General features: G+C 45.8%; 2 protein-coding genes and 1 long non-coding RNA gene across 4 annotated transcripts in view; 2 read left to right on the top strand and 1 right to left on the bottom strand.

The window, feature by feature from the left end:
- Positions 1-6,949, bottom strand: part of LOC127602482 (uncharacterized) — a 250,228-nt gene extending 243,279 nt beyond the window's left edge. Inside the window, exon 1 of the long non-coding RNA XR_007962809.1 lies at positions 6,670-6,949. This is a non-coding gene — a long non-coding RNA (uncharacterized LOC127602482). The remainder of the gene's footprint in view (positions 1-6,669) is intronic.
- dock11 (dedicator of cytokinesis 11) overlaps positions 1-12,599 on the top strand; it is a 31,290-nt gene extending 18,691 nt beyond the window's left edge. For both annotated transcript variants that reach the window (XM_052067843.1, XM_052067850.1), the window contains 23 exons: positions 761-942; positions 2,154-2,255; positions 2,329-2,404; positions 2,516-2,604; positions 2,851-2,971; positions 3,062-3,128; positions 3,233-3,280; positions 3,384-3,529; positions 4,786-4,901; positions 4,977-5,114; positions 5,251-5,433; positions 5,501-5,614; positions 7,507-7,722; positions 7,802-7,859; positions 7,942-8,048; positions 8,128-8,250; positions 8,322-8,435; positions 9,281-9,427; positions 9,515-9,725; positions 9,992-10,182; positions 10,247-10,344; positions 10,423-10,561; positions 11,783-12,599. In XM_052067843.1, coding sequence (XP_051923803.1) covers positions 761-942; positions 2,154-2,255; positions 2,329-2,404; positions 2,516-2,604; positions 2,851-2,971; positions 3,062-3,128; positions 3,233-3,280; positions 3,384-3,529; positions 4,786-4,901; positions 4,977-5,114; positions 5,251-5,433; positions 5,501-5,614; positions 7,507-7,722; positions 7,802-7,859; positions 7,942-8,048; positions 8,128-8,250; positions 8,322-8,435; positions 9,281-9,427; positions 9,515-9,725; positions 9,992-10,182; positions 10,247-10,344; positions 10,423-10,561; positions 11,783-11,872 — 2,876 coding nt within the window. In that variant the 3' untranslated portion in view covers positions 11,873-12,599. The remainder of the gene's footprint in view (positions 1-760; positions 943-2,153; positions 2,256-2,328; positions 2,405-2,515; positions 2,605-2,850; positions 2,972-3,061; positions 3,129-3,232; positions 3,281-3,383; positions 3,530-4,785; positions 4,902-4,976; positions 5,115-5,250; positions 5,434-5,500; positions 5,615-7,506; positions 7,723-7,801; positions 7,860-7,941; positions 8,049-8,127; positions 8,251-8,321; positions 8,436-9,280; positions 9,428-9,514; positions 9,726-9,991; positions 10,183-10,246; positions 10,345-10,422; positions 10,562-11,782) is intronic.
- Positions 12,600-12,917: 318 nt separating this feature from the next.
- LOC127602182 (uncharacterized) lies at positions 12,918-21,338 on the top strand. Its single transcript, XM_052068109.1, has 10 exons — positions 12,918-13,159; positions 14,775-14,902; positions 14,986-15,142; positions 17,199-17,298; positions 17,415-17,581; positions 17,662-17,792; positions 18,588-18,729; positions 19,501-19,597; positions 19,680-19,764; positions 20,718-21,338. Exons 1-10 carry the CDS (start codon positions 13,045-13,047, stop codon positions 20,838-20,840), a joined length of 1,245 nt encoding a protein of 414 aa, XP_051924069.1. The 5' UTR covers positions 12,918-13,044; the 3' UTR covers positions 20,841-21,338.
- Positions 21,339-21,369: the final 31 nt, after the last annotated feature.

Raw genomic sequence — 21,369 nt, forward strand, 5'->3', positions numbered from 1 at the left:
GTTGTTAAGTTGAGGTTTCGTCTGTAGCTGGGCCCCGATGTCGATCGCTGCCGTTCGATCTACTTTCCAGCGGGGCACTCGGTTATCTGGGATGCGCTGCCTGTTCTGATATTAACACAGCATTATGACCTTGCACTCGGTTGCTTCGTGTCTTTAGATTTCTGCTCATCTATGCTGATATGGAATTATAAATTTCCTGTGTCAGGAAATATATAATGAACTGAATTCTTCTCCCTGAATATGTTCAGACCCTTTTCAAGTACAGTCAATATAAAATGAGGACCTGGGATTAAATGCGTGGCGTCTGAAAAGACATCTAAATCCGTCCTTGGGAGTGAATGAGTTAATGAATCATTTTGTGTGAGGGGGGCGGAGGGGTGGGGGCGGGGGGTGTCTGAGCCCGACACACGATCAGCCACAACGATGCTCCCACTTGCACTCACGATTTAGTTAAGCGTAGACTTTGCAACGGAACCGTAATAAATAATACCCCACGGTACTCTTTGATTGTGTCACTCAACTCACTTCAACAGTATTTCTAGAGCACTTTCAAACAGCCATCGCTGGATCCAAAGTGCTGACTAACATATACGAGAAGAAAGCAATAAATCAGTCACAAAGATGGTAGCGAATCGGTTCTGAGATATGTCACTAGGAACCCGTCATGAGGTTTCACCTTGTCCTTGTGTGTGCTCTGAAGGCCTCAGTTGATTGTTTGAGCCTGACGTGCTGTGTTTCCCGTCACCCGGGGTCACCACAGAGCAGAGTCTGGAATTCAGCCTGACTGAAGACTACTGTCGCAACCACTTCCTGGTGGGCCTGCTACTCCGAGACGTGGCTGCGGCCCTGCAGCAGGGACCCGAGGTGCGGCAGCTGGCCGTCGGCACGCTCAAGAACCTGCTGATTAAACACGCCATGGACGATCGCTACACGGCCTTCAAGGTGAGGGGGGGTGGCAGAACTGACCTCAAATGATATATATATATATATATATATATTAGCTGGTTCGCCGCCCTCCGGGCGGCTCATCAGCTAGTTCCTGCGGAAGGCTGGTAAGGTGGGCCTTCGGCCAATAAAAGTGTTGTTGCTTGGTTCAACTTTTTGTTCATCTTCATTGCTTATCGCGAAAATAAAGAGATGTTTAGCTCTACTAAATAACTAACAATTTCATTGCAATGCTTGTGGGTAGACAACATTTTTTCGCTAAGATGTCCGCGCGATCGTAGTGAGCCACTGCCTGAGCGGCGCAGTGGCGGCGCGCAGCGGCGCGGTGAAGTAGGTACGTTTTGAAAAGGGACAAACGGAAGGACAGACCGCGTGCGGGACGACGCGCAATATATATATAGATATGCATATAGCCTATCGTGTACTTACACACGTTCACATCTATAGAAATTCATATCTATACAGTATATATACTGTACAAATACACATACACATACACATATGTAAATATAGGACGGTATGGGGGGGCCAACAGGTTACCATGTCTGCCTCACAGTATACAGGTCCAGGTTTCGAATCCGGATTCCGGCCTCCCTGTGTGGGGTTTGCATGTTCTCACCGGGCCTACGTGGATTTTCCCCGGGTACTGCGGTATCACAAAATATTTATGGGAGGTTAATGGAACACTCCTAAGGGACAAACGGAAGGACAGACCGCGTGCGGGACGACGCACAATCTATATATAGATAGATAGATTCATTCATTCATCTTCCGAGCCGCTTGATCCTCACTAGGGTCGCGGGGGGTGCTGGAGCCTATCCCAGCCGTCTTCGGGCAGCAGGCGGGGGACACCCTGAATCGGTTGCCAGCCAATCGCAGGGCACACAGAAACGAACAACCATTCGCACTCACACTCACACCTAGGGGCAATTTAGAGTGTTCAATCAGCCTGCCACGCATGTTTTTGGAATGTGGGAGGAAACCGGAGCACCCGGAGAAAACCCACGCAGGCCCGGGGAGAACATGCAAACTCCACACAGGGAGGCCGGAGCTGGAATCGAACCCGGTACCTCTGCACTGTGAAGCCGACATGCTAACCACTGGACTACCGAGCCGCCCTCAGATATATAGATATATTTATATTTATATATATTTATTTATTTTTAAACATGTTGCGCAACATGGATGTGTTTTTTTGGTTTTATCAGAACCAGCAAGCCAGAATCTGTTTGCTCTACCTGCCACTGTTTGAGTTGCTTTTCCAGAACCTGAAGCAACTCTCCGCCCAGCCATACGTTTCCAATCTCAACGTGAGTGCCCCTCGAAATGAAAATGAGATCCTGTTCAGATTCTTTCCACAAAATGGAAATGTTCATTGCAAAGGGCTCGAGAGACGACCTTGTGTCAGGCGGCTCCGCGGATAGCAGGAGAACCAGCGCTGCTCTCGACAAGGACCACAGTGAGTTGACCGACACCTGCAAAAACCGCTCCAGGGGAACCAGTTCAAGGCATTCAGACAATCTCAATAGATGGCCATCACTTATATGATAGAGTTTGTCGTCGTTATCAGGCCTGCCGCTCCTGAATGGCCACGTCGTCAGGAGGGAAGACTCCAGAGGATCTCTATTTATGGATCCCGGGACACCAGAGAGCATTGACGTGAGTTTTTTTTTATTTTTTTTTATAGCCGCTGTATTTGGCGTCACCCTGGCAACCTCTAAACTAGATTTGTTTGAGTTGTTAATCATCAATGAAACACAGACGAACTCACGCAATGTTTTGAACGTCATTTTGCAACGTTTTGAATGTCATTTATGGTGTTTCCATTTGCATCCTCGCGTAAGCTTAATGATTTATTTCATGAGAAATGTTCAAGTCGCAGACATTGTTTTGTTACATGTGCAGTTGCAGCGACGTAGTTCCACCGTGAGCAGCAGTCCCGGGCCCCGCAAGAGCAGACTGGGCCCTTATGAGATCAGGGGCCTCCTCCTCACCTTCTTACATGTCGTCAAGACCTTGTCAGAGGGTCGGTGCGGTGCGCAGGCGGCATGACATGCTGAAAATGACAATAAACATAAACTACAAGTAGTTTTGTTTTTGTTTTTTTTGTCCACAGACACTCTCATTGCCTATTGGAGCAAACTTAACCCTCAAGACGTTATGAACTTCCTCAGCTTGCTTGAGTGAGTAGCTTCTAATTAGATGTGGAAAAAATGTCACTGACGGGCCAAGAACAACTTGAAAACGCTGAAACTGCAAGGCTAAACTGTACATACTTGCATCACAGGACCTGTCTTGTTCAGTTTCGATACATTGGGAAAAGGAACATCGGCAGGTGAGAGATAACAGCAACGGTTTTCCTCAAAACATGTTTTGTCATTTGACTGAAACCGCCTCCCCCCCCCCCCCCCCCATTTTTTTGCTTGCGTGTCATCAAGGAGTCAGGAGGCGTACGCGTCCAAGTTGTTCTCTTCCGACAGGAAGTCGCAGACAATGCCGGCCATGCGCTGCAACCGAGCCAGCACTATCCAGACCAAAATAAACCAGTTCGGCATCATGGAGGCCTCGTTCACTCTCAACATAGGTGGGACACGCACTGTACGCAGTGTTGTACACTGCTCGACGTAGCCGAGCAGTGTCATTAACTATGTGACTGCCTGCATGTTGTAACACCGGATAGTTAAAAAAAAAAAAAAGTGATTCAGAAACAGCACAGAAGGTTGAAGTGCACGCTGAGTCATGTTTGCCACACATTCCCTGCTTATTAAAAGTGTGTTCGCCCTTGTCACATATGCATGGAATTTATACACAAGTCAGGCTGAACGATTTAGAAACAAAAAAAAATGAATCACAATTTTTTTCCCCCCGTAATATTCATTCATCTTCCGAGCCGCTTGATCCTCACTAGGGTCGCGGGGGGTGCTGGAGCCTATCCCAGCTTTCTCCGGGCAGTAGGCGGGGGACACCCTGAATCGGTTGCCAGCCAATCACAGGGCACACAGACACGAACAACCATGCAAACTCCCCCACACACCTAGGGACAATTTAGAGTGTTCAATCAGCCTGCCATGCATATTTTTGGAATGTGGGAGGAAACCGGAGCACCCGGAGAAAACCCACGCAGGCCCGGGGAGAACATGCAAACTCCACACAGGGAGGCCGGAACTGGAATCGAACCCGGTACCTCTGCACTGTGAAGCCGACGTGCTAACCACTGGATTACCGGGCCGCCTTCCCGTAATATTGCAAATGTGATTTATGATATGATTATTCTTCCAAGGCACTCAGGTTTTTTTTCGTTGTTTGTTTTTTTTTCGCACAAGCAATAAATGAATCTGTATTAAAAATAAATGTAGTGTTTTATAGGTTTGGTCACTAAAATAAAGGTAAACAGTTTATGTACTTGGATTAGAGTTGTTAATTTACTGAGCACTTTGACTTGAAGTCCACCGGGTTCGATTCCAGCTCCGGCCTCCCTGTGTGGAGTTTGCATGTTCTCCCCGGGCCTGCGTGGGTTTTCTCCGGGTGCTCCGGTTTCCTCCCACATTCCAAAAATATGCATGACAGGCTGATTGAACACTCCAAATTGTCCCTAGGTGTGAATGTGGCTGCGGATGGTTGTTCGTCTCTGTGTGCCCTGCGATTGGCTGGGAACTGGTTCAGGGTGTCCCCCGCCTACTGCCCGAAGACTGCTGGGATAGGCTCCAGCACCCCCCGCGACCCTAGTGAGGATCAAGCGGTACGGAAGATGAATGAATGAATGAATGAATGAAGTCCCTTTAAGCATATGTGTGTGTGTATGTGTGTGTGTGTGTGTGTGTGTGTGTGTGTGCGGTTCAGGGATGGGTGCCTCCGAATCAGAAATCCATCACCAGGCTCTGCTCGAGGGCAACATTTCCACCGAGGTCTGCTTAAGTGTCCTGGATGTTCTTTCGCTTTTCATCCAGTGCTTTAAGGTGCGCGCGCACGCTCGCTCTTCGCTGCATCGTCACCAGAGCCGTTTCTCATATTTTTGTCCGTGTCCTCGTCAGAACCAGCTGGCCGACGGCGAGGGTCACAACGCGCTAATGAGGAAGGTGTTTGACGTTTACCTGACCTTCCTCAAAGTGAGCCCATCGGAAGCCGCCCTCCGGCATGTGTTTGCCGCGTTGCGAGCGTTCATGAACAAGGTGCGGGAACGAAATGACTCAAGATGTTGATTTTGAGTCGTGACGCTCGCGATGGATGGGTCACTCTGAACTGGGTTGAATTCAAGATATCTCCCCCCCAAAAAACACAAAAATGACCAAAATGCTCTTTGGTCAGTTCCCCGCAGTACTGTTCAAAGGTCGCGTGACCCTTTGCGAGCTTCTGTGCTGCGAGGTGCTCAAGTGCTGCGTGTCCAAGATGGCCTCGCTGAGGGCGGAAGCCTCGGGGCTCCTCTACCTGCTTATGAGGAACAACTACGAGTACACCAAGAGGAAGACCTTCCTGCGCACACACCTGCAGGTAAAGCCCAAGCCCAACTTTGCTTCTGGCCCGGCGACGTTTCTCCTTCTCTCGTCTTTCTCGCCAGATCATCATCGCGGTGAGCCAGCTGATCTCCGACGTGGCGCTCAGCGGAAGCTCGCGCTTCCAGGAGTCGCTCTCCATCATCAACAACTTTGCGAACAGCGACAAGGCCATGAAGGTATTGCCTGCATCTTGTCCAGAGATGCCAATCACGAAAGTTATGACATTCGTGTTTTCAAACTGCAAATCCGTTTACGATTTTGAGTTTGTGTGGCATTCAAGGACATTGCCCATTCCTGTTGACAAAGTGTTATCTAGCTTCAAAAACACTACCGTCCATCCATTTTCTGATCCGCTTTATCCTCACGTGGGTCGCGGGGCCTATCCCAGCTGTCTTTGGGCAGTAGGCGGGGGACACCCTGAACCGGTTGCCAGCCAATCACAAGGCACACAGAGACCAACAATCATCCGCGCTTACACTCACACCTAGGGACAATTTAGAGGGTTCAATCAGCCTGCCATGCATGTTTTTGGAATGTGGGAGGAAACCGGAATACCCGGAGAAAACCCACGCAGGCCTGGGGAGAGCATGCAAACCAATCTAAATCAGCAAAAATTGGAGGGAGGAAAGTAGAAAAAAAGAAAAAAAATGAAGTATTTGCATGCACAAATTTTTTTAAAAGTATAAATAAATACATTTTTATATATTATATATATTTAGAGAGAGAGAGAGACAAAAAGGAGTTGTTTTTTTCGACGCACTAACCACTGGAGCACCAGGCCGCCCAAAAACACAACCAGAACGTCAAAATTAAAAAAAAATAAATAAAAGAAAATCTTGCATTACCGTTCAGAAATGTAATGATTATATTTATACATGATGTACACAATAAATCCATCCATCCATCCATCTTCTACCGCTTATCCGGGGCCGGGTCGCGGGGGCAACAGCTTTAGCAGGGAAGCCCAGACTTCCCTCTCCCTAGCTACTTCTTCCAGCTCTCCCCGGGGGATCCCGAGGCGTTCCCAGGCCAGCTGGGTGACATAGTCTCTCCAGCGTGTCCTGGGTCTTCCTCGGGGTCTCCTCCCGGTGGGACATGCCCGGAACACCTCACCAGGGAGGCGTTCAGGAGGCATCCGAATCAGATGCCCAAGCCACCTCATCTGGCTCCTCTCGATGTGGAGGAGAAGCGGCTCGACTTTGAGCCCCTCCCGGATGACCGAGCTTCTCACCTTATCTCTAAGGGAGAGCCCGGACACCCTGCGGAGAAAACTCATTTCGGCCGCTTGTATCCGGGATCTCGTTCTTTCGGTCACGACCCATAGCTCGTGACCATAGATGAGGGTTGGAACGTAGATCGACCGGTAAATTGAGAGCTTCGCCCTTTGGCTCAGCTCCTTCTTCACCACGACAGACCGATACAACGTCCGCATCACAGCAGACGCTGCACCGATCCGCCTGTCGATCTCTCGCTCCCTCCTGCCCTCACTCGTGAACAAGACCCCAAGATACTTAAACTATCACGCTACAGCCGAAGCGTTGAGGGGGTCCGTTTTGGTGGCCTCAGTATTGCATCCCTGCTTTTTGCAGATGATGTGGTGCTGTTGGCTCCTTCAAACAGGGCTCTCCAACTCTCACTGGAGCGTTTCGCAGCCGAGTGTGAAGCGGTTGGGATGAAAATCAGCACCTCCAAATCTGAAACCATGGTCCTCAGTCGGAAAAGGGTGGAGTGCCCCCTCCAGGTCGGGGGGGAGATCTTGCCCCAAGTACACAATAAATATGAAAATAATGTTTGATAAATGTTGCCAGTATGTATTCACAGTTAAATATGTCGGGCCAAAACAGACTGCCTTAAAAGATATATATTTATGTTAAGTGAGGTCTAGAACCAATGTATTATGTTTTTTTAAAATTAAAATAAATAATTTATTTTGTTCATTTTTTAAAAAAGTGGCCTTTATTTTCTTTCGAACGAAAACCTTTTGAAGCTAATTCATCAGTATAATCGCAAAGTTACTTTTTCAAGGTCACTGTGGCGTCACTGATCCCGTCAGCTTCAACATCTTCAGTCCACAGGGTTCCCCTCGGAAGTGAAGGGTCTAACCAAGCGTATCCGTACGGTGCTGATGGCCACGGCCCAGATGAAGGAGCATGAGAAAGACCCGGAAATGTTACTGGACCTGCAGTACAGCCTGGCCCGGTCCTATGCCAGCACACCCGAGCTGAGGCGCACCTGGCTGGACAGCATGGCTCGGGCGCACCTGAAGAATAACGATCTCTCCGAGGTCAAATTCACTCGTCTGTACCGAGCTTTCTGCAATCGGAGTCGGATTTGCATTCACGCGATGGTGGTTTTCTCCACAGGCCGCCATGTGTCACGTTCATGTGTCTGCGCTGGTCGCTGAGTACCTGCACAGGAAAAGTATCCAACCCATTTTCAAAACATATTTGCGGCATCGTTTTTCTTTGTTGTTTAACTTTTGCCTTTGCTTCCCAACGGGCAGAGTTGTTCCCCAGCGGGCTGGCCGCGTTTAAGAAGATCACGTTTAATATCGAGGAGGAAGCCGCCATGAAGGAAGACACGGGGATGCAAGACGTTTATTACACCGAGGTTCTTTTTAACAAAGCGCCGGCGCCAAGTGTTGACCGTCCCGAAGTCAACCGTTTTGCTTTTTGCCGCTTCTCTTCAGGAAGTCCTGGTGGAGCACCTGGAGGTCTGCGTGGAGGCTCTGTGGAAAGCCGAGCGCTACGAGCTGATCACGCACGTCGCCAAACTGCTGATCCCCTGCTACGAGAAGCGCCACGATTACGAGGTAGCGGAACGGCGATATCGTTGCGTCTCGTCACCTATGACTGTCCGTCCAACGCAACCGCGTCCTTGCAGAAGCTGAGCCGGCTCTACAACACGCTGCACAGAGCCTACAACAAGGTCATGGAAGTGATCCAAACGGGTCGCAGGATGCTCGGGACCTACTTCAGAGTTGCCTTCTATGGACAGGTGGATTTATTATTATTATTATTATTACCGTATTGGCCCAAATATAAGACGGTGTGTTTTTTTGCATTGAAATAAGACTGAAAAAGTGGGGGTCGTCTTATATTCGGGGTCTAGACATTATACCCGTTCACGACGCTAGATGGCGCCAGATATCATTGAAGTGAATGCTGAACTTGACACACCAGGCCTAAGGCCTGTCACGAAGAATAAAAATAAATATAAAAATAATTGCGGTAGCACGAAGAAGAAAAATAAAAAAAATAGCGGTAAGAAAGAAAAGAGACGAAAATAATCGAAGAGATAACAGAAAATGGAGAAACGTAGCGACAATCTGGAGAAAAGTAGGTCAAAGATCGGCCAGGTTTCCCGGCAGCTCAGGAGAAGTTATGGTGTAAACTTCAAGATGCTTTTTCTCTCAAATATATTGTTTCAATCATTTGTTTATTTCCTGTATAAAAATTAATTTGGTGTTCAAAAAGTCTTTTTTCAAACTTGAGTCTTGAAAAAGAGGGGGTCGTCTTATAATCAGGGCCGTCTTATATTTGGGCCAATACGGTATTTTTTTTAACTCCATCACTGCGTTGGGGGTCTTGTCGTAAGATCGTGAAACTTTCGACTAAAATAATATATAATATATATATATTATATAAATAATATAAGTCAATACATCTGACTCACAAAAAGCCAGTTGAACTTCATTTGACCTTCTCTAAAGTTGTCAAACTTTTCAGTGCTTTTTACACAACTTCCCATTCGCTCACAAGAACCTCCTCACCAAAATTTCCTAACATCAACTACTATCAGCCCTACAAGCCACCGTGTGTTTTTTTTTTTTTCTTCCGCAGGGCTTCTTCGAGGAGGAGGACGGGAAGGAGTACATCTACAAAGAGCCCAAACTCACCGGCCTTTCGGAAATCTCCCAGCGCCTGCTGACGCTTTACGGGGAAAAGTTTGGGCCTGAAAACGTCAAGATCATTCAAGACTCCAACAAGGTGCGTCCTAGTTTGTCACCAATCCAGTCTGGCCCCCCAAAAAATAAAAACAAAAACCAAGTCATACGAGAGCTCGCGTCCCTGCAGGTGAATCCCAAAGAGCTGGACCCCAAGTTCGCCTACGTGCAAGTGACCTTCGTCAAGCCCTACTTTGAGGAGAAGGAGGCGCCGGAGAAGAAGACGGATTTTGAGAAGTGCCACAACATCAACCGCTTCGTCTTTGAGACGCCGTACACGCTGTCGGGCAAGAAGCACGGCGGCGTTGAGGAGCAGTGCAAGAGGAAGACGGTGCTCACAAGTACAGTACACACATCGGCTCGGGGCGCCCGCAATCGAATCACGACCACGCGGAACCGCATTTCAGGGCGTATCTATTTCGTTCAAATGCGCAAACATTCATCAGTGTACAAATGGCCGGCCATTAGTCTGGAAATTGAAACTAATGAGCTTTTTCTCAACAGAGCCTTTCCACTCTGCCTGTTTCAACGGCTTTGTTACTTCAAGTGCGCGTTTCCTCAACTTTACAAACGCAAGGCATCAGCGTTTCTCTCGGTTTTCCCTTAGCCGCCAACACCTTCCCGTACGTAAAGAAGCGCGTGGAGGTGGTCGGGGAGAAGCAGCTGGACCTGCGGCCGGTGGACGTGGCCATCGACGAGATGAGGTCTCGCACGGCCGAGCTGCACAAGCTCTGCTCCAGTGCCGAAGTGGACATGATCCAGCTGCAGCTCAAACTGCAGGGCTGCGTCTCCGTGCAGGTCAGACGCTTTCCCGTGTCGGGTCGCCGCGCGTTGCCGCATGTTGTCACGGTCATCGTTGCAGGTGAACGCCGGGCCCATGGCCTACGCCCGAGCCTTCCTGGATGACAGCAAGTGCAACCAGGCCGGCAAGAAAGTGAAAGAGCTTAAAGATGTTTTCAGGCAAGTCTCCCGGGGAGTGGAGCGGATCAATAATGGGTAATTGGAGACCAGTGAATTGAGTGTCGCCTCTTCTGGTAGACGTTTTGTGGAGGCCTGCAGCGCGGCTTTGGACATCAACGAACGTCTGATCAAAGAAGACCAGTTTCAGTACCACGAGGGCCTCAAGACCAATTTCAAAGACATGGTGAAGGAGCTCTCTGACATCATCCATGAGCAGGTAACCCCGAGCTGCGACCGGCTTGCGCTTTCGTCGCTTTCGTTCCAGGCCTCCCTTTCTTAAGCAGGCCGGGACAGTCCAGGCCATACCGGTGTTACAGAAAAACTCCTCTACAATGAAATCATGTTTGCAGCAAGCCATTTTTCACAACAGGGGTTTTTTCACTGTAGCAAATTTGATTTCAGATGTACACAAACACACACACAGAAACGTATGTGCACACACACACACAAACAAATGTCTACTCTTTATTTTTATTCCAATAGTGCATAAGTATGAGCATACACTTATTTGACACTTCATATAGTCAGTGTAGAAAGAAAAAAAGGGAAAGGAATTGCGAAATTTACGATCAGCATTCACTTTTACTTTCATCAATTTCTTGGAAAATGTATTTTATTTTGCTTCCTCTGTCTTTCATTTTGATCACTTTTACCCTCTTCCGGCGTCAGAGCTCTTCTTATCTGAGCTGCTTGACATCCAAAGGTCTGTTTTGTAGTCGTTTTGTAGTTTTGTAGTTTAGCAATGCAACATTCTTGCTGCGTCTGAAACTAACAATAACAATACTTCCTGGACTACGGCGCATGTGTAAACCAGTGTGGTGGTTGCTGTTGCCGTTTCCGAACGAAGCATTAGAGGTCGCTGTTGGATTAGACTTCGTTGTAGTGAATCTCGTCGCGAGGCAAGAGCAGAGAAAAATATTTCGTATAACGCAACAAGGGGTTGTTTCGGTGTATGGGGGGCAGGAAATTGTGAATGGTGTTAATGCATGAAGATTTTTTCACACTAGGGGGGTATTTTTCGCCCATGTAGGTTTCGTTGTAGAATTTCACTGTACCGTTGTTGTAAGTCAGAGATATTGAGCAATGGTGCAGAAGCGACTCAAACACATCATTTCCTTTTCCCCCGTGGTTCCCGAAAAATGTATTGCAATGTCACAAAAAGCAAGACATGCCAACTTTGTGTGCGTGTGTGTGTATGTGTGTGTGTGCCGTTGCAATCATTTGCGCAGTCTGTGTGATTGGGACATCAGGGCACCCTCGTTCGTGTTCAAACTAAGTGTTCTAACTCGACTTTTTCTTTTTCCAACTGTGCTCAGCTTTAAGGAAAACAGGTAAAAAAAAGAAAATAAAAGAAAACTTTCAATTAAATATCATGACTTTTCATTTGTAATTTGACTTAGCATTCACGTGGGGTTTTTTTTCTCTCTTTCTTTCGCAGATCTACCAGGAAGGCATGATGCGCTCGCTTCTGAAAAACTCCCTCAACGTGTTCCGAGCCATCAGCGGCACCTCGGCTGACCACGGCTGAAGCTCCGAACTAGACCGACGCCTCTCTTAGCCCGTGCGATACAAGGCCGGGACGCGAGGCTGCACCTTGACCGGATGAGCACATTTGGGGTGTCACGGTCAAGCCGAAACTGAAGAATGTAGAGCGGTATGTCAGATTGGAGTGATGCTCAGACGCACTGCTTTTTTTCTTTTAAACTTTTTTAAAACTTTTTTTCAAATGACGACGCATCGCAGAACCGACTTTTCCAGTACAGACAGGGCAGCATTTTCTTTCACCCTGACAAAGCTGCAAATGCACTTGCACGGCTATCCAGCGAGGTTTGACTTCACCAATCAGTAATGTAAACAGACTGGTCATGTTGAAACAGAGTCAAGTTGCTTCAAATGTCAACAATGATTCATCCGAGACTGGACCTGCATTGCACCTGAAAAAGTTGCTTGCATTTTATGCTATTCTTATCCAGTATTTCACAAGTGCTACACTGAATAATAGCCAAGCAGGTGTACATAAGGTGGTCTTCAGCACCATTTCATTCGGTGGTCCTGCTTGTAAATACCGCATATATTTATATTTGTCACATGTTGGACTTTGGAGTCCCAATGTGCGGCTGTTGACCTTTTTTTATTGTATTTTTTTTTTTTGTCGTTGTAGAATATTGCATTGTACACAGGATATATAAATTTTCTTTTCACATGCACTTCGCTGTACAGTTCTCTCCCTCCCCATTAAAGCAAGTGAAACAAAAGCCTTCCTTCTTTGGACAACCTCCTGTTGCTACCCCCCCCCCCCCCCCCCCAGCGTCTTCCCATGCAAACATTACAGTCAGTGAATATAATACAGTCGTTCATATATTGTACAGCCACCATCACACATGAAACGGACATCGCTGCGTTTTTGTGAGCAATAAGTTGCGCGCGTGCAGTGTGGGTGGGGATCGTGTGAGGAAACTGCCGGGATGGACGACGAGTCACTTTTAAACGACCCCCACCACCACCACCACTACATGAAACTCTGCAGTGTGGGTGGGGATCGTGTGAGCAAACTTCCGGGATGGACGACGCGTCACTTTTCCACGCCCCCCAACCACCCACTGTCGTTTTCCCGGCACACAAGAACGCGGTGGGGGATAGCGCGTTGTTCTCTCTCGCGTTTTACGATGATAGTCCCTCGGCTGTTGAAAATGTGACAACATGAGCGGGAGCGAAGACGTCGGCGCGCAAACCGTTCGGAAACAAGAGAGAACGTGTTTAGCGGTGGTCGTTTTCTTCCACTCGGTCCTGTCTTTTGCGGTCCACGGCGAAGCAGGTAAGACACGGCAACACACGGAGAAAGCTTTGCACATGGACTTGGGTTGGTCGGCAGCCCGACGGGTTTATGGCATCAAAGTACAAACAGACGCCCTGAACTACGTACTTTGCCGGATTAAACTGAAATTTAAAAAAAAACGCTCCTCGAACGCGATCTACGGCCACTATTCTTTTTTTTTCGTGCAGATGTGTGGCTGTTCATGGATTTTCATCGAATGTGTGGCAGTTCCAATGTTTTTGTTAGTTTGTATTAGACGCATACCATTTCGGTCCCTGCTGTAAACAACAGCCTCTGCCAAATGAAAAGTGTGTTTTCTCTCGCTCGAAGGTAGCGCAACTCACTTTGAGCACAGTGTTTGGTTCCAGTTCGAAAATCTATGGAAGAGTATTACATCCACCTGAAAAAAAAAATATATATATATATTACATTTTTTTTCTGAGTAATTCTTTGAGGTGGCTTTGTATTTTTCTGTTTCGTGGAATATTTTTAGGCTGAGGGTAACTTTGCCGAAAACGTCAGAAAAAAAAGGTGCACCCAAAGGAAATTTGTTTTGGTTTCTTTTTGAAATATGCAAAATTTTCATTGGGTTTTACATATTTCTCCCAAACAGTCAGAATCGGCGTAAATGCTCCTGTCATTGAAATATGGATGTTTGAAAACAGGGAATAAAAAAGGCGAATCTTATGTTCATCTAATTTCTTTTCACAAAATCTGCCCTGAAAATGAATTTTGAATGTTGATTGGGACTTGAAAACACTACAGGATCAATGCTTAAGGCCTCCCAAGTTCCAGTTCAAATTTGACAATTGTAAAATGTCAAAGGGCACCATTCAAATCTCCAGAAATTCAACTTTGAAAAGATTTATATCATGTTCACATGTGTACTCAGCTGACGACATGCATCAGCAATTTGTTTAGATAGATGACGGAGGGGTCCTCCGTGGGCCGTCCTAACTTCAGAGGGTTAAATATATTTTTCTTTTTGTTGGGGTGTGGAATCCGTTTTCAGATTTCCCCCCCCCCTTTTTTTGCGGAATATTTATTTATTTTTTAATTTTGTTTCTCAGAATTATATACATTTTTTTCAGTTTTTAAAAAATATTTCTATCCCCTGGGGTGGTCCAGTGATTATAGCGCCGACCTCACAGTGCAGAGGTCGTGGGTTCGATCCCGGCTTCGACCTTCCTGTGTGGAGTTTGAATGTTCTCCCCGTGCCTGCGTGGGTTTTCTCCCACATTCCAGAAATATGCGTGGCAGGCAGATTGAACACTCCAAATTGGCCCCAGGGGTGAATATGAGTATGGATGGTTGTTCGTCTCTGCGATTGGCTGGCAACCTTCCTATCCTTCGCCTACTGCCCGAAGACAAGCTGGGATAGGCTCCAGCACGCCTCATGACCCTAGTGAGGATCAAGCGGATATGTATTACAAAACCCAAACTCTGAGTCTCATTCCCAACCTCAAGTTGTTCTTCATCTGGAACTTTGCTGACAAGAACTCACTTTCGAACTGCTGGGGTCAATTTGGTCACAAATGCGCCACCATCGGGCATAACCAAATTCCAGTTTTGTTGTTGTTGTTGTTTTTTTTTTTTAACACCTCATGCCCAAAAGGTCGTCTTCCTCCACCGACGGAGCTATCGCACAAGTGGCTTGACCCGTTTACGGTGAACGTGTATTGGCGGAAGCCCAGCCAACTGCCGGACTGCTGCGACGTACAGTACAGATATGGGCCGCACAAAGTAGGAGACGCAAACAGATTCTTTTGAGATGCTTTTGAGGTGTTCAATGACTCAAATGTTTGTCATATTATTTATTATGTCAGTTTTGTACAGAATGGACAAACTTTACGGAGACTTTTCTGACGGATGAAGCTGGCTCTTCCGGCTGGAACATCACAGTCCGAACTGAGGAACTGGAGAACTGCGAAAAGAGCGCGAGTGCGCCGGCCTCCATAATCATTGATGCCCCGCAACCTCGAGGTATAAAATACGAGGTCGCGGGTCGACAACTTTAAATAACTGACTATTTCAACAGAGAGCCACGTTGCCTTTCATTTTCACGCGATTGAAAGCTGTCATCCGTGAGGTGTTAGCATTGTTTGAGTTTAGTGTAATGTAGCATGTAGCATAAAATGTTCAGATTTTGACTAATCCAAAATAAGTCCAAAGATTTTAGTTCAATGTTGCAGGGGCACTATAATCTTCTGATGTGTCGGCCCGGAGCCAGACCCCACGCCTTCTCCCGGAGACCAGGGGCCCGCCGAGGCGTTCCGCCTCTTCCCGGGCGTCAGCTGAAGGATCCGGTGGGCCGACACAAAAGAAGCGAAGAGAGGTTTCTTAGTCGAGCCGCAGATCAGGGGACACACCAGAAGTTTCTAAGAGCTTAAAGCCGAGATCGTTCAAAGTCCAAAAACAAACTAAGTCCAGAGGCCGAGGTGCAGGCTGGTCACAAACGAGGTTATTCAATCAAAACCCGGAGAGGTACAGATGTGCACATCGGAAAACTCTGAAAACTCCTGGGAATACACACAGGTTTTATAGCGATATGAGGGGCAACCCGTCTCATTTCATTGGTTAGTTTCTACGACCGTTTGTTAACTTAATGGTGTTGTACTGCGTTGTGTAATTCTGATTGGCTGTGGCTTTCTTCGTTAGCTAGATTTCAATGGTATCTATAATTACTTCACAACTTGGTTTGTGGATTATAAAGGTATCTCAGTTGTTCTGTTTATAAAAATATAATAGGGGCCCCTACTGGACCTTTGTATGATCGCTTGTGGCTTTCACCATTTCTGTATGCGTAGCTACCTAGTAATGATTTTTTTCTGAGCAGACAACGGGCGTTTTGGCTAATCTTAACAATGACCATTTCGGGGCAGTTAACTTGCTTTGCTAATCTTAACAATGACCATTTCGGGGCAGTTAACTTGCTTTGCTATGTTCTGCTTATCTTAACAATGACCTTTTAAGGGCAGCTACCTTGTGTAGCGATAGCAACCATACTCATCTCCCGCTCGCTACACTGGAGGCTACAAGGCTTTTATTCTTTACCTTCAAACATACACCGTTTAACATAGAACAGATACCCCAATGCATACGCACTTCAGTACTCTCTTTGATGCGTAGGTCAAGCCGTTGATGAAATGATATAGAAAAGCTTTTGAGTGTTTTGTCCGAATGAAACCTATTAGAGGAGATCAAAAGTTGGTAGCTAACATGCTTCGTTAATGTACAACTAGCTTCTTGGTTCCACATTTGTTTGACGTATTCATTTATCTGTTCGACAACCGTATGCCCGTTTTTTTCTCTATCAACTATGATTTATTAACGTGGTTTAACACAATATTAATATAAAACAGAAACTACACTTCACATATCATTTTAATAAATACGTGATTGTTAGATGTCATCTGTTAGCGTTAGCATTATTTTGAAAATAGTTCAAGTAGCATGTAGCATAAAGCGTTCATATTTTCACTCATCCAAAATAAGCACAAATATTTGATTTTAATGTTGCAAGAACACCATAGTCCTCAAATTTCATTTTAAAACACGATTTTAAGATGTCTTCTGCGAGGCGTCAACATTGTTTGTTTATAGTATCCTTCATGTAGCATGAAAGCTTCAAATTTTGAATAACCTAAAACAAGTCAATGTTCATGTTACTAGACTACCATAGTGTTCACATTCAGAATCATATCTGGAAAAACTTAATACAAATGTATAGTATTCTTTATTTTCCAAGTCACAGAGAGCCACAGCAAATGACGACTTAAACGATTTTTCATCGTCAACAAAAGTGAGATTGATGATGTTGTTGATATGTTGCTTGTGTTTTTCATGTGACCGTGTTATCATTTCTGGTCAAGTATTTGCACATTTATAGCTGTAAATCTACGTGATTAGCGGTTAGCCGACGCCAAGCTTGTGGAATTATCAAGTTGACGACTTGATTGAAGACAACAACACAACACCTGGAGGGCGATGCCATCCAGTCAGTCACTTCTTGATTTTTTTTTTTTTTTGGACTTGACAGCTCAGTTGGTGACAGACTTCAAATGTTTATACCGAGCGGACAAGACGGATTGTTCCTGGATCCCGCTTGATCCTGCCGTTAACCTGACTCTCTCTTACAGGTGAGGAAAATTGTACAAAGGCTGAGTAAACATCAGGCAAACAACACATTTGGATCGTGTGCCTTGATGTCCCGCCCTCACCCCCACCCCCTCCGCCCCTTCTCTGGTCCTCGCAGGATTTGTGACAGCTCTGCAGAAACCAGGCAAAGGTTGCAGGAGTGCAAACAGCTTTATCACCACCGGGGCAGGGACGGCTGCTACCTGAGCCCTGACTTTGTCTTCGAAGACCTCTGCGTGCTCATAAGGAGCAACGCTTCGATGAGAACGTTTAAACCTCCGGGAGGTCTGTTCCGCATTCATTCTGCAGATGTCAAAAGTACACGATGGGAATTGTGCCAAAGACGTTTGCTGTCTTTCCCACAGTGGTTGACCCCCCAAAACTGCGTGTTAGCGTTGAAGGTGACAAGCTGGACCTGAACTGGACCCCCCCGGAGGTGTCCAAGGACTGCAGTTGGACCTACGAGTTGTGCTACAGCAAATGCGATGGACACGAGGTACTTTTAATTGAGAGTTTAACCCACGCATGTCCAAAGTCCGGCCCGCGGGCCAAATCCGGCCCGCGGTCGAATTTCATCCGGCCCTCGGCCCCCGTCATAAAATCAGTCAGGTTGGGCGCAATGGAACACGTGTTGCATTGACTGAGGTCTCGTAGACTGGGGAGTGATGTTTCATAGAGTACTGCTTCCCTCTAGTGGCTAAATGAGTAATAGCATTCACTAAATGAGTAATGGCATTTAGACGCTAGAGGGCATCACTCACGAGTTAACAAGACATCACTCTGTGTTTATATTGACTGATATGTCATATTTCAAATGATCCTTGCAGTTGTGGATATGCTTGTTCATTTCCCTGTTGTTCGAGTCAAAGGTTTTGTGACTATTGAAAAGTCATGGTGATACATTTTATGTTTCAAATCAATCAATTTGCACTCAGGAGACTTCTGTTTAAGAAAAAGTCAAGTGAATAAGCAGTTGCATGTGATATACCTGTTTCAAATGAACCAAAAGAAATTCTTAAGATTGTTGAAATTAAAATAAAAATGGAAATGTGAAACAGACTGGCTTACTAAAATTTGTTGAACAATATTGTTGTTCAATGTAAAGAACGTCAGCCAAGGTCAGCCCCCCGACATTTTACCACATAAAATCTGGCCCCCTTGGCAAAAAGTTTGGACACCCCTGGTTTAACCCTTTCATGCACCACTGTAATAACCGCTGTCCCTGAGAAGGTAAAACAAACAAACATGCTATATCTTCATCAGTGACTTTGTTCATCTTTTTGATACCTAGAAATGTGAGCGCTTCATTCCACACGGAGAGACGAGGCAGATTGCCTACGACAGAAGGTGCCGGTATGAGCTTCGTTCTCGGGTCACGAGTGGCAGCTACTGCAGAAAAATGCAAAGCGACTTCAGCGCAGTGGTAGTTCATGGTGAGGAAATATCAGCCACGTGCAAGTCGGATGAACTAATTTACTAGTTCGACAGAGTCACACATTTGCTTTTAAATTCGCAGCCAGATCTTTGAAAAAAATTAAATATTGAATGTTAACAAACATTCTTATCACACGCATACCAGTAATATTTGGCCATAAAAAATATTATTTACCGTGGTTTGGTCTCTCTTTTTATTAAAAAGGTTGCTAATTAAATGACTCAATGTTACTCCCCCCCACCAAAAAAAAAAATCAATTGTCATTGTAGCCTATGATACAATGTTTTGTTGATTTTTAAAACGGTTTTATTGTCATACTCAAATACATTCACCAAAGAAGCTCAACAAAAAAAGTAACAAAAGATAAGGAAAAACAAAAGTGCGTGTACAGTACATGTAGACACACATGTATACAATATACGGGTATGCATGTTTTTGTGTATGTACCATATTTATACATCAACAAATATATACACACATATATTACATACTGTATACATATGCATACGTGTGTGTGTGCGTGTATATATGTGTGTGTATATATACCTGTATATATTTTAGAAATAGATATGGGTACATTATTCATACAATTGGGATACGAATAATTTCCATTTTAATAATTGATTCATACCCCAGTTGTATGAATAATTTGGACTTGGCTGTCTAAACGGTCCCACAAAAATCTGGTTGTCCTTTTCTTCTTTGAACTTCCAAAGTCTCTCCATCTAAATTGGGATTATTTTATAGATGATCTTCTTTTCCGCCGCAGGAGTGAATGAGCCCAGGGTATCACTGACAGCAGTGGCCATCGCCGTCAGCGTCGTCATGTCCGTCGGGGTCCTTTTGGCGTGCTATTGCTTCAGGAGGTGCGCTCAACAAATGTACCGTATGTGTCAAAGTCTCTGAAGAATTTGGGTCTAAAGCTGGCATATGATGGTGTCTTGGCAGGCACAGGGCCGTTCTCTTTCCCGCCATACCCGAACCATCAGCAATATTAAAGGACATGATGATGAGTGGAAGCACGGAAATTAAAGTAAATACAAATATTTGAGTCAAATATTTTTTTTTTTTTTTTCCCCAAGATGGCGCCCGAGTAGGCAGCCTTCGGCAAGTGCTCTTCAAGAGCCTTGCTTTTTTGTTCTTTTTTGCTGTTTTTGTCTTTTGTTTTGTCACATGTTGTTTGTTGTTTGATCGTGTGGACCTGATATGGACTGTTTTCAGCGCTTTTTGGCCACGACATTCGTCAAAGGAGCAGTATCTGTGCTTGGTGGTTGCGCCTTCTCGGCTGCACGCCTGTACCAGCACAGATTTTGATTGGGACGAATGTCGGCGCCATTGACTGTCGGTGCTGGACAGACCTGGGGCGCTTGTGTTTTTTGCGCCAGTAATGGGCAGCATTTTTCACAACCCCGATTTGTTCAGTGGCTATGTCAGCGCTGTTGGACAGTTGGCGTCGGTGCGGCTGGATGGATGGCCGCTGAAGTTGAGGATGAGGAGAGAGGAGCATTGGCGAAGAGCGCCGATGCGTATTTGGAACCGTGAGTCGCCGCTTGGAATTGAAATGGATTTCCATGGGACAGGAGAAGTGAACCAATCTCTTTTTTCATTAATGGATGCTACAGCTTCTTGTTGACTTTGAAACTTAGCTTGTAGCCGACGTGTGCACATTTTGAGCATGACGTCTCTGATCCACTGGTTAAAGGACACTTTGATTCTCTCCTCTTTCATCTCAAACCGCTTCAAACAACAAAGCGTGTGACGGAAAAGTGGTTAGGACTGCACGACTGTCCGTGTTTTATGTTATGTGTTGTGTTTATTATTTTACTTTATGTTAACTGTTTTGTAAAGCGCTTTGTTACAGCTGCCGCTGTTGTGAAAGCGCTATATAAATCAGAATGTATTGTATTGTATTGTATTGTATTGTATAGTCCATTATTTTCTGACCACCAAAGCACTAACTTTGTACTCTTTGTTCTTTTTTTAAAGGCTTGCGCAAATTTTTACACCCCTGTGTCAGAAGCCATCCAACCGTGTCAAATTATGAGAGCTCGCGACGTCATCAGCCCCTGTGAGCTCATAAAACACTACCCGCAGGAGCTTCCGTGTTGATGAGAAGCTCAAATGGTTCCAAGTTGGATCACAAGGATATGGACCTTATCATCCGCAAAGACTATGCCAGTCAGGGCGTAGAACCACTGTGTTTTTCACTGGCCCCGGGGACTTGTCGGCAGGATTTGTCGGTAGCGTTCATGTGTAACTGCTGCATTAGAAGAAAGCAAAAAGCTACTGGAAGAGTTTTTACATGTGGATGACCCCCCACCCCCCACACACACACACACACACGAGATTTTAGGAGATTATTTTTTTTTTTGCATCTGTCCAACTTGCACTTTGTTCAACTCAGGAAAGCCGTTATTGTCATTGCAATTAAATTATATGACCGTCTCCCTTTGTATATGAAACACATAAATAGATCAGCTTAGACAAAACCGTCAAACATTCAAAATGACGGGAGCTGTAATAGCCCTGTTCCCTTGCTCATTCACCATACACTATGCGACCCGCTGTTATAGAGTGCAATAAAGGAAACATTAAGTCGTCAAATTTTTTTATGTAGCACTTAATTACAAAAACGTCT

Source organism: Hippocampus zosterae, chromosome 1 (genome assembly GCF_025434085.1).
Source record: "Hippocampus zosterae strain Florida chromosome 1, ASM2543408v3, whole genome shotgun sequence".
Classification (NCBI taxonomy): domain Eukaryota; kingdom Metazoa; phylum Chordata; class Actinopteri; order Syngnathiformes; family Syngnathidae; genus Hippocampus; species Hippocampus zosterae.

What these genes read in the sequence shown, in the direction of transcription:
- LOC127602182 (XM_052068109.1), top strand. Translation starts at nt 13,045, where the DNA reads ATGAGCGGGAGCGAAGACGTCGGCGCGCAAACCGTTCGGAAACAAGAG. An exon ending in TGCGGTCCACGGCGAAGCAG is followed by an intron (nt 13,160 to 14,774) that starts GTAAGACACGGC and finishes CATGCCCAAAAG; the next exon opens with GTCGTCTTCCTCCACCGACG. An exon ending in TGATGCCCCGCAACCTCGAG is followed by an intron (nt 15,143 to 17,198) that starts GTATAAAATACG and finishes TGGACTTGACAG; the next exon opens with CTCAGTTGGTGACAGACTTC.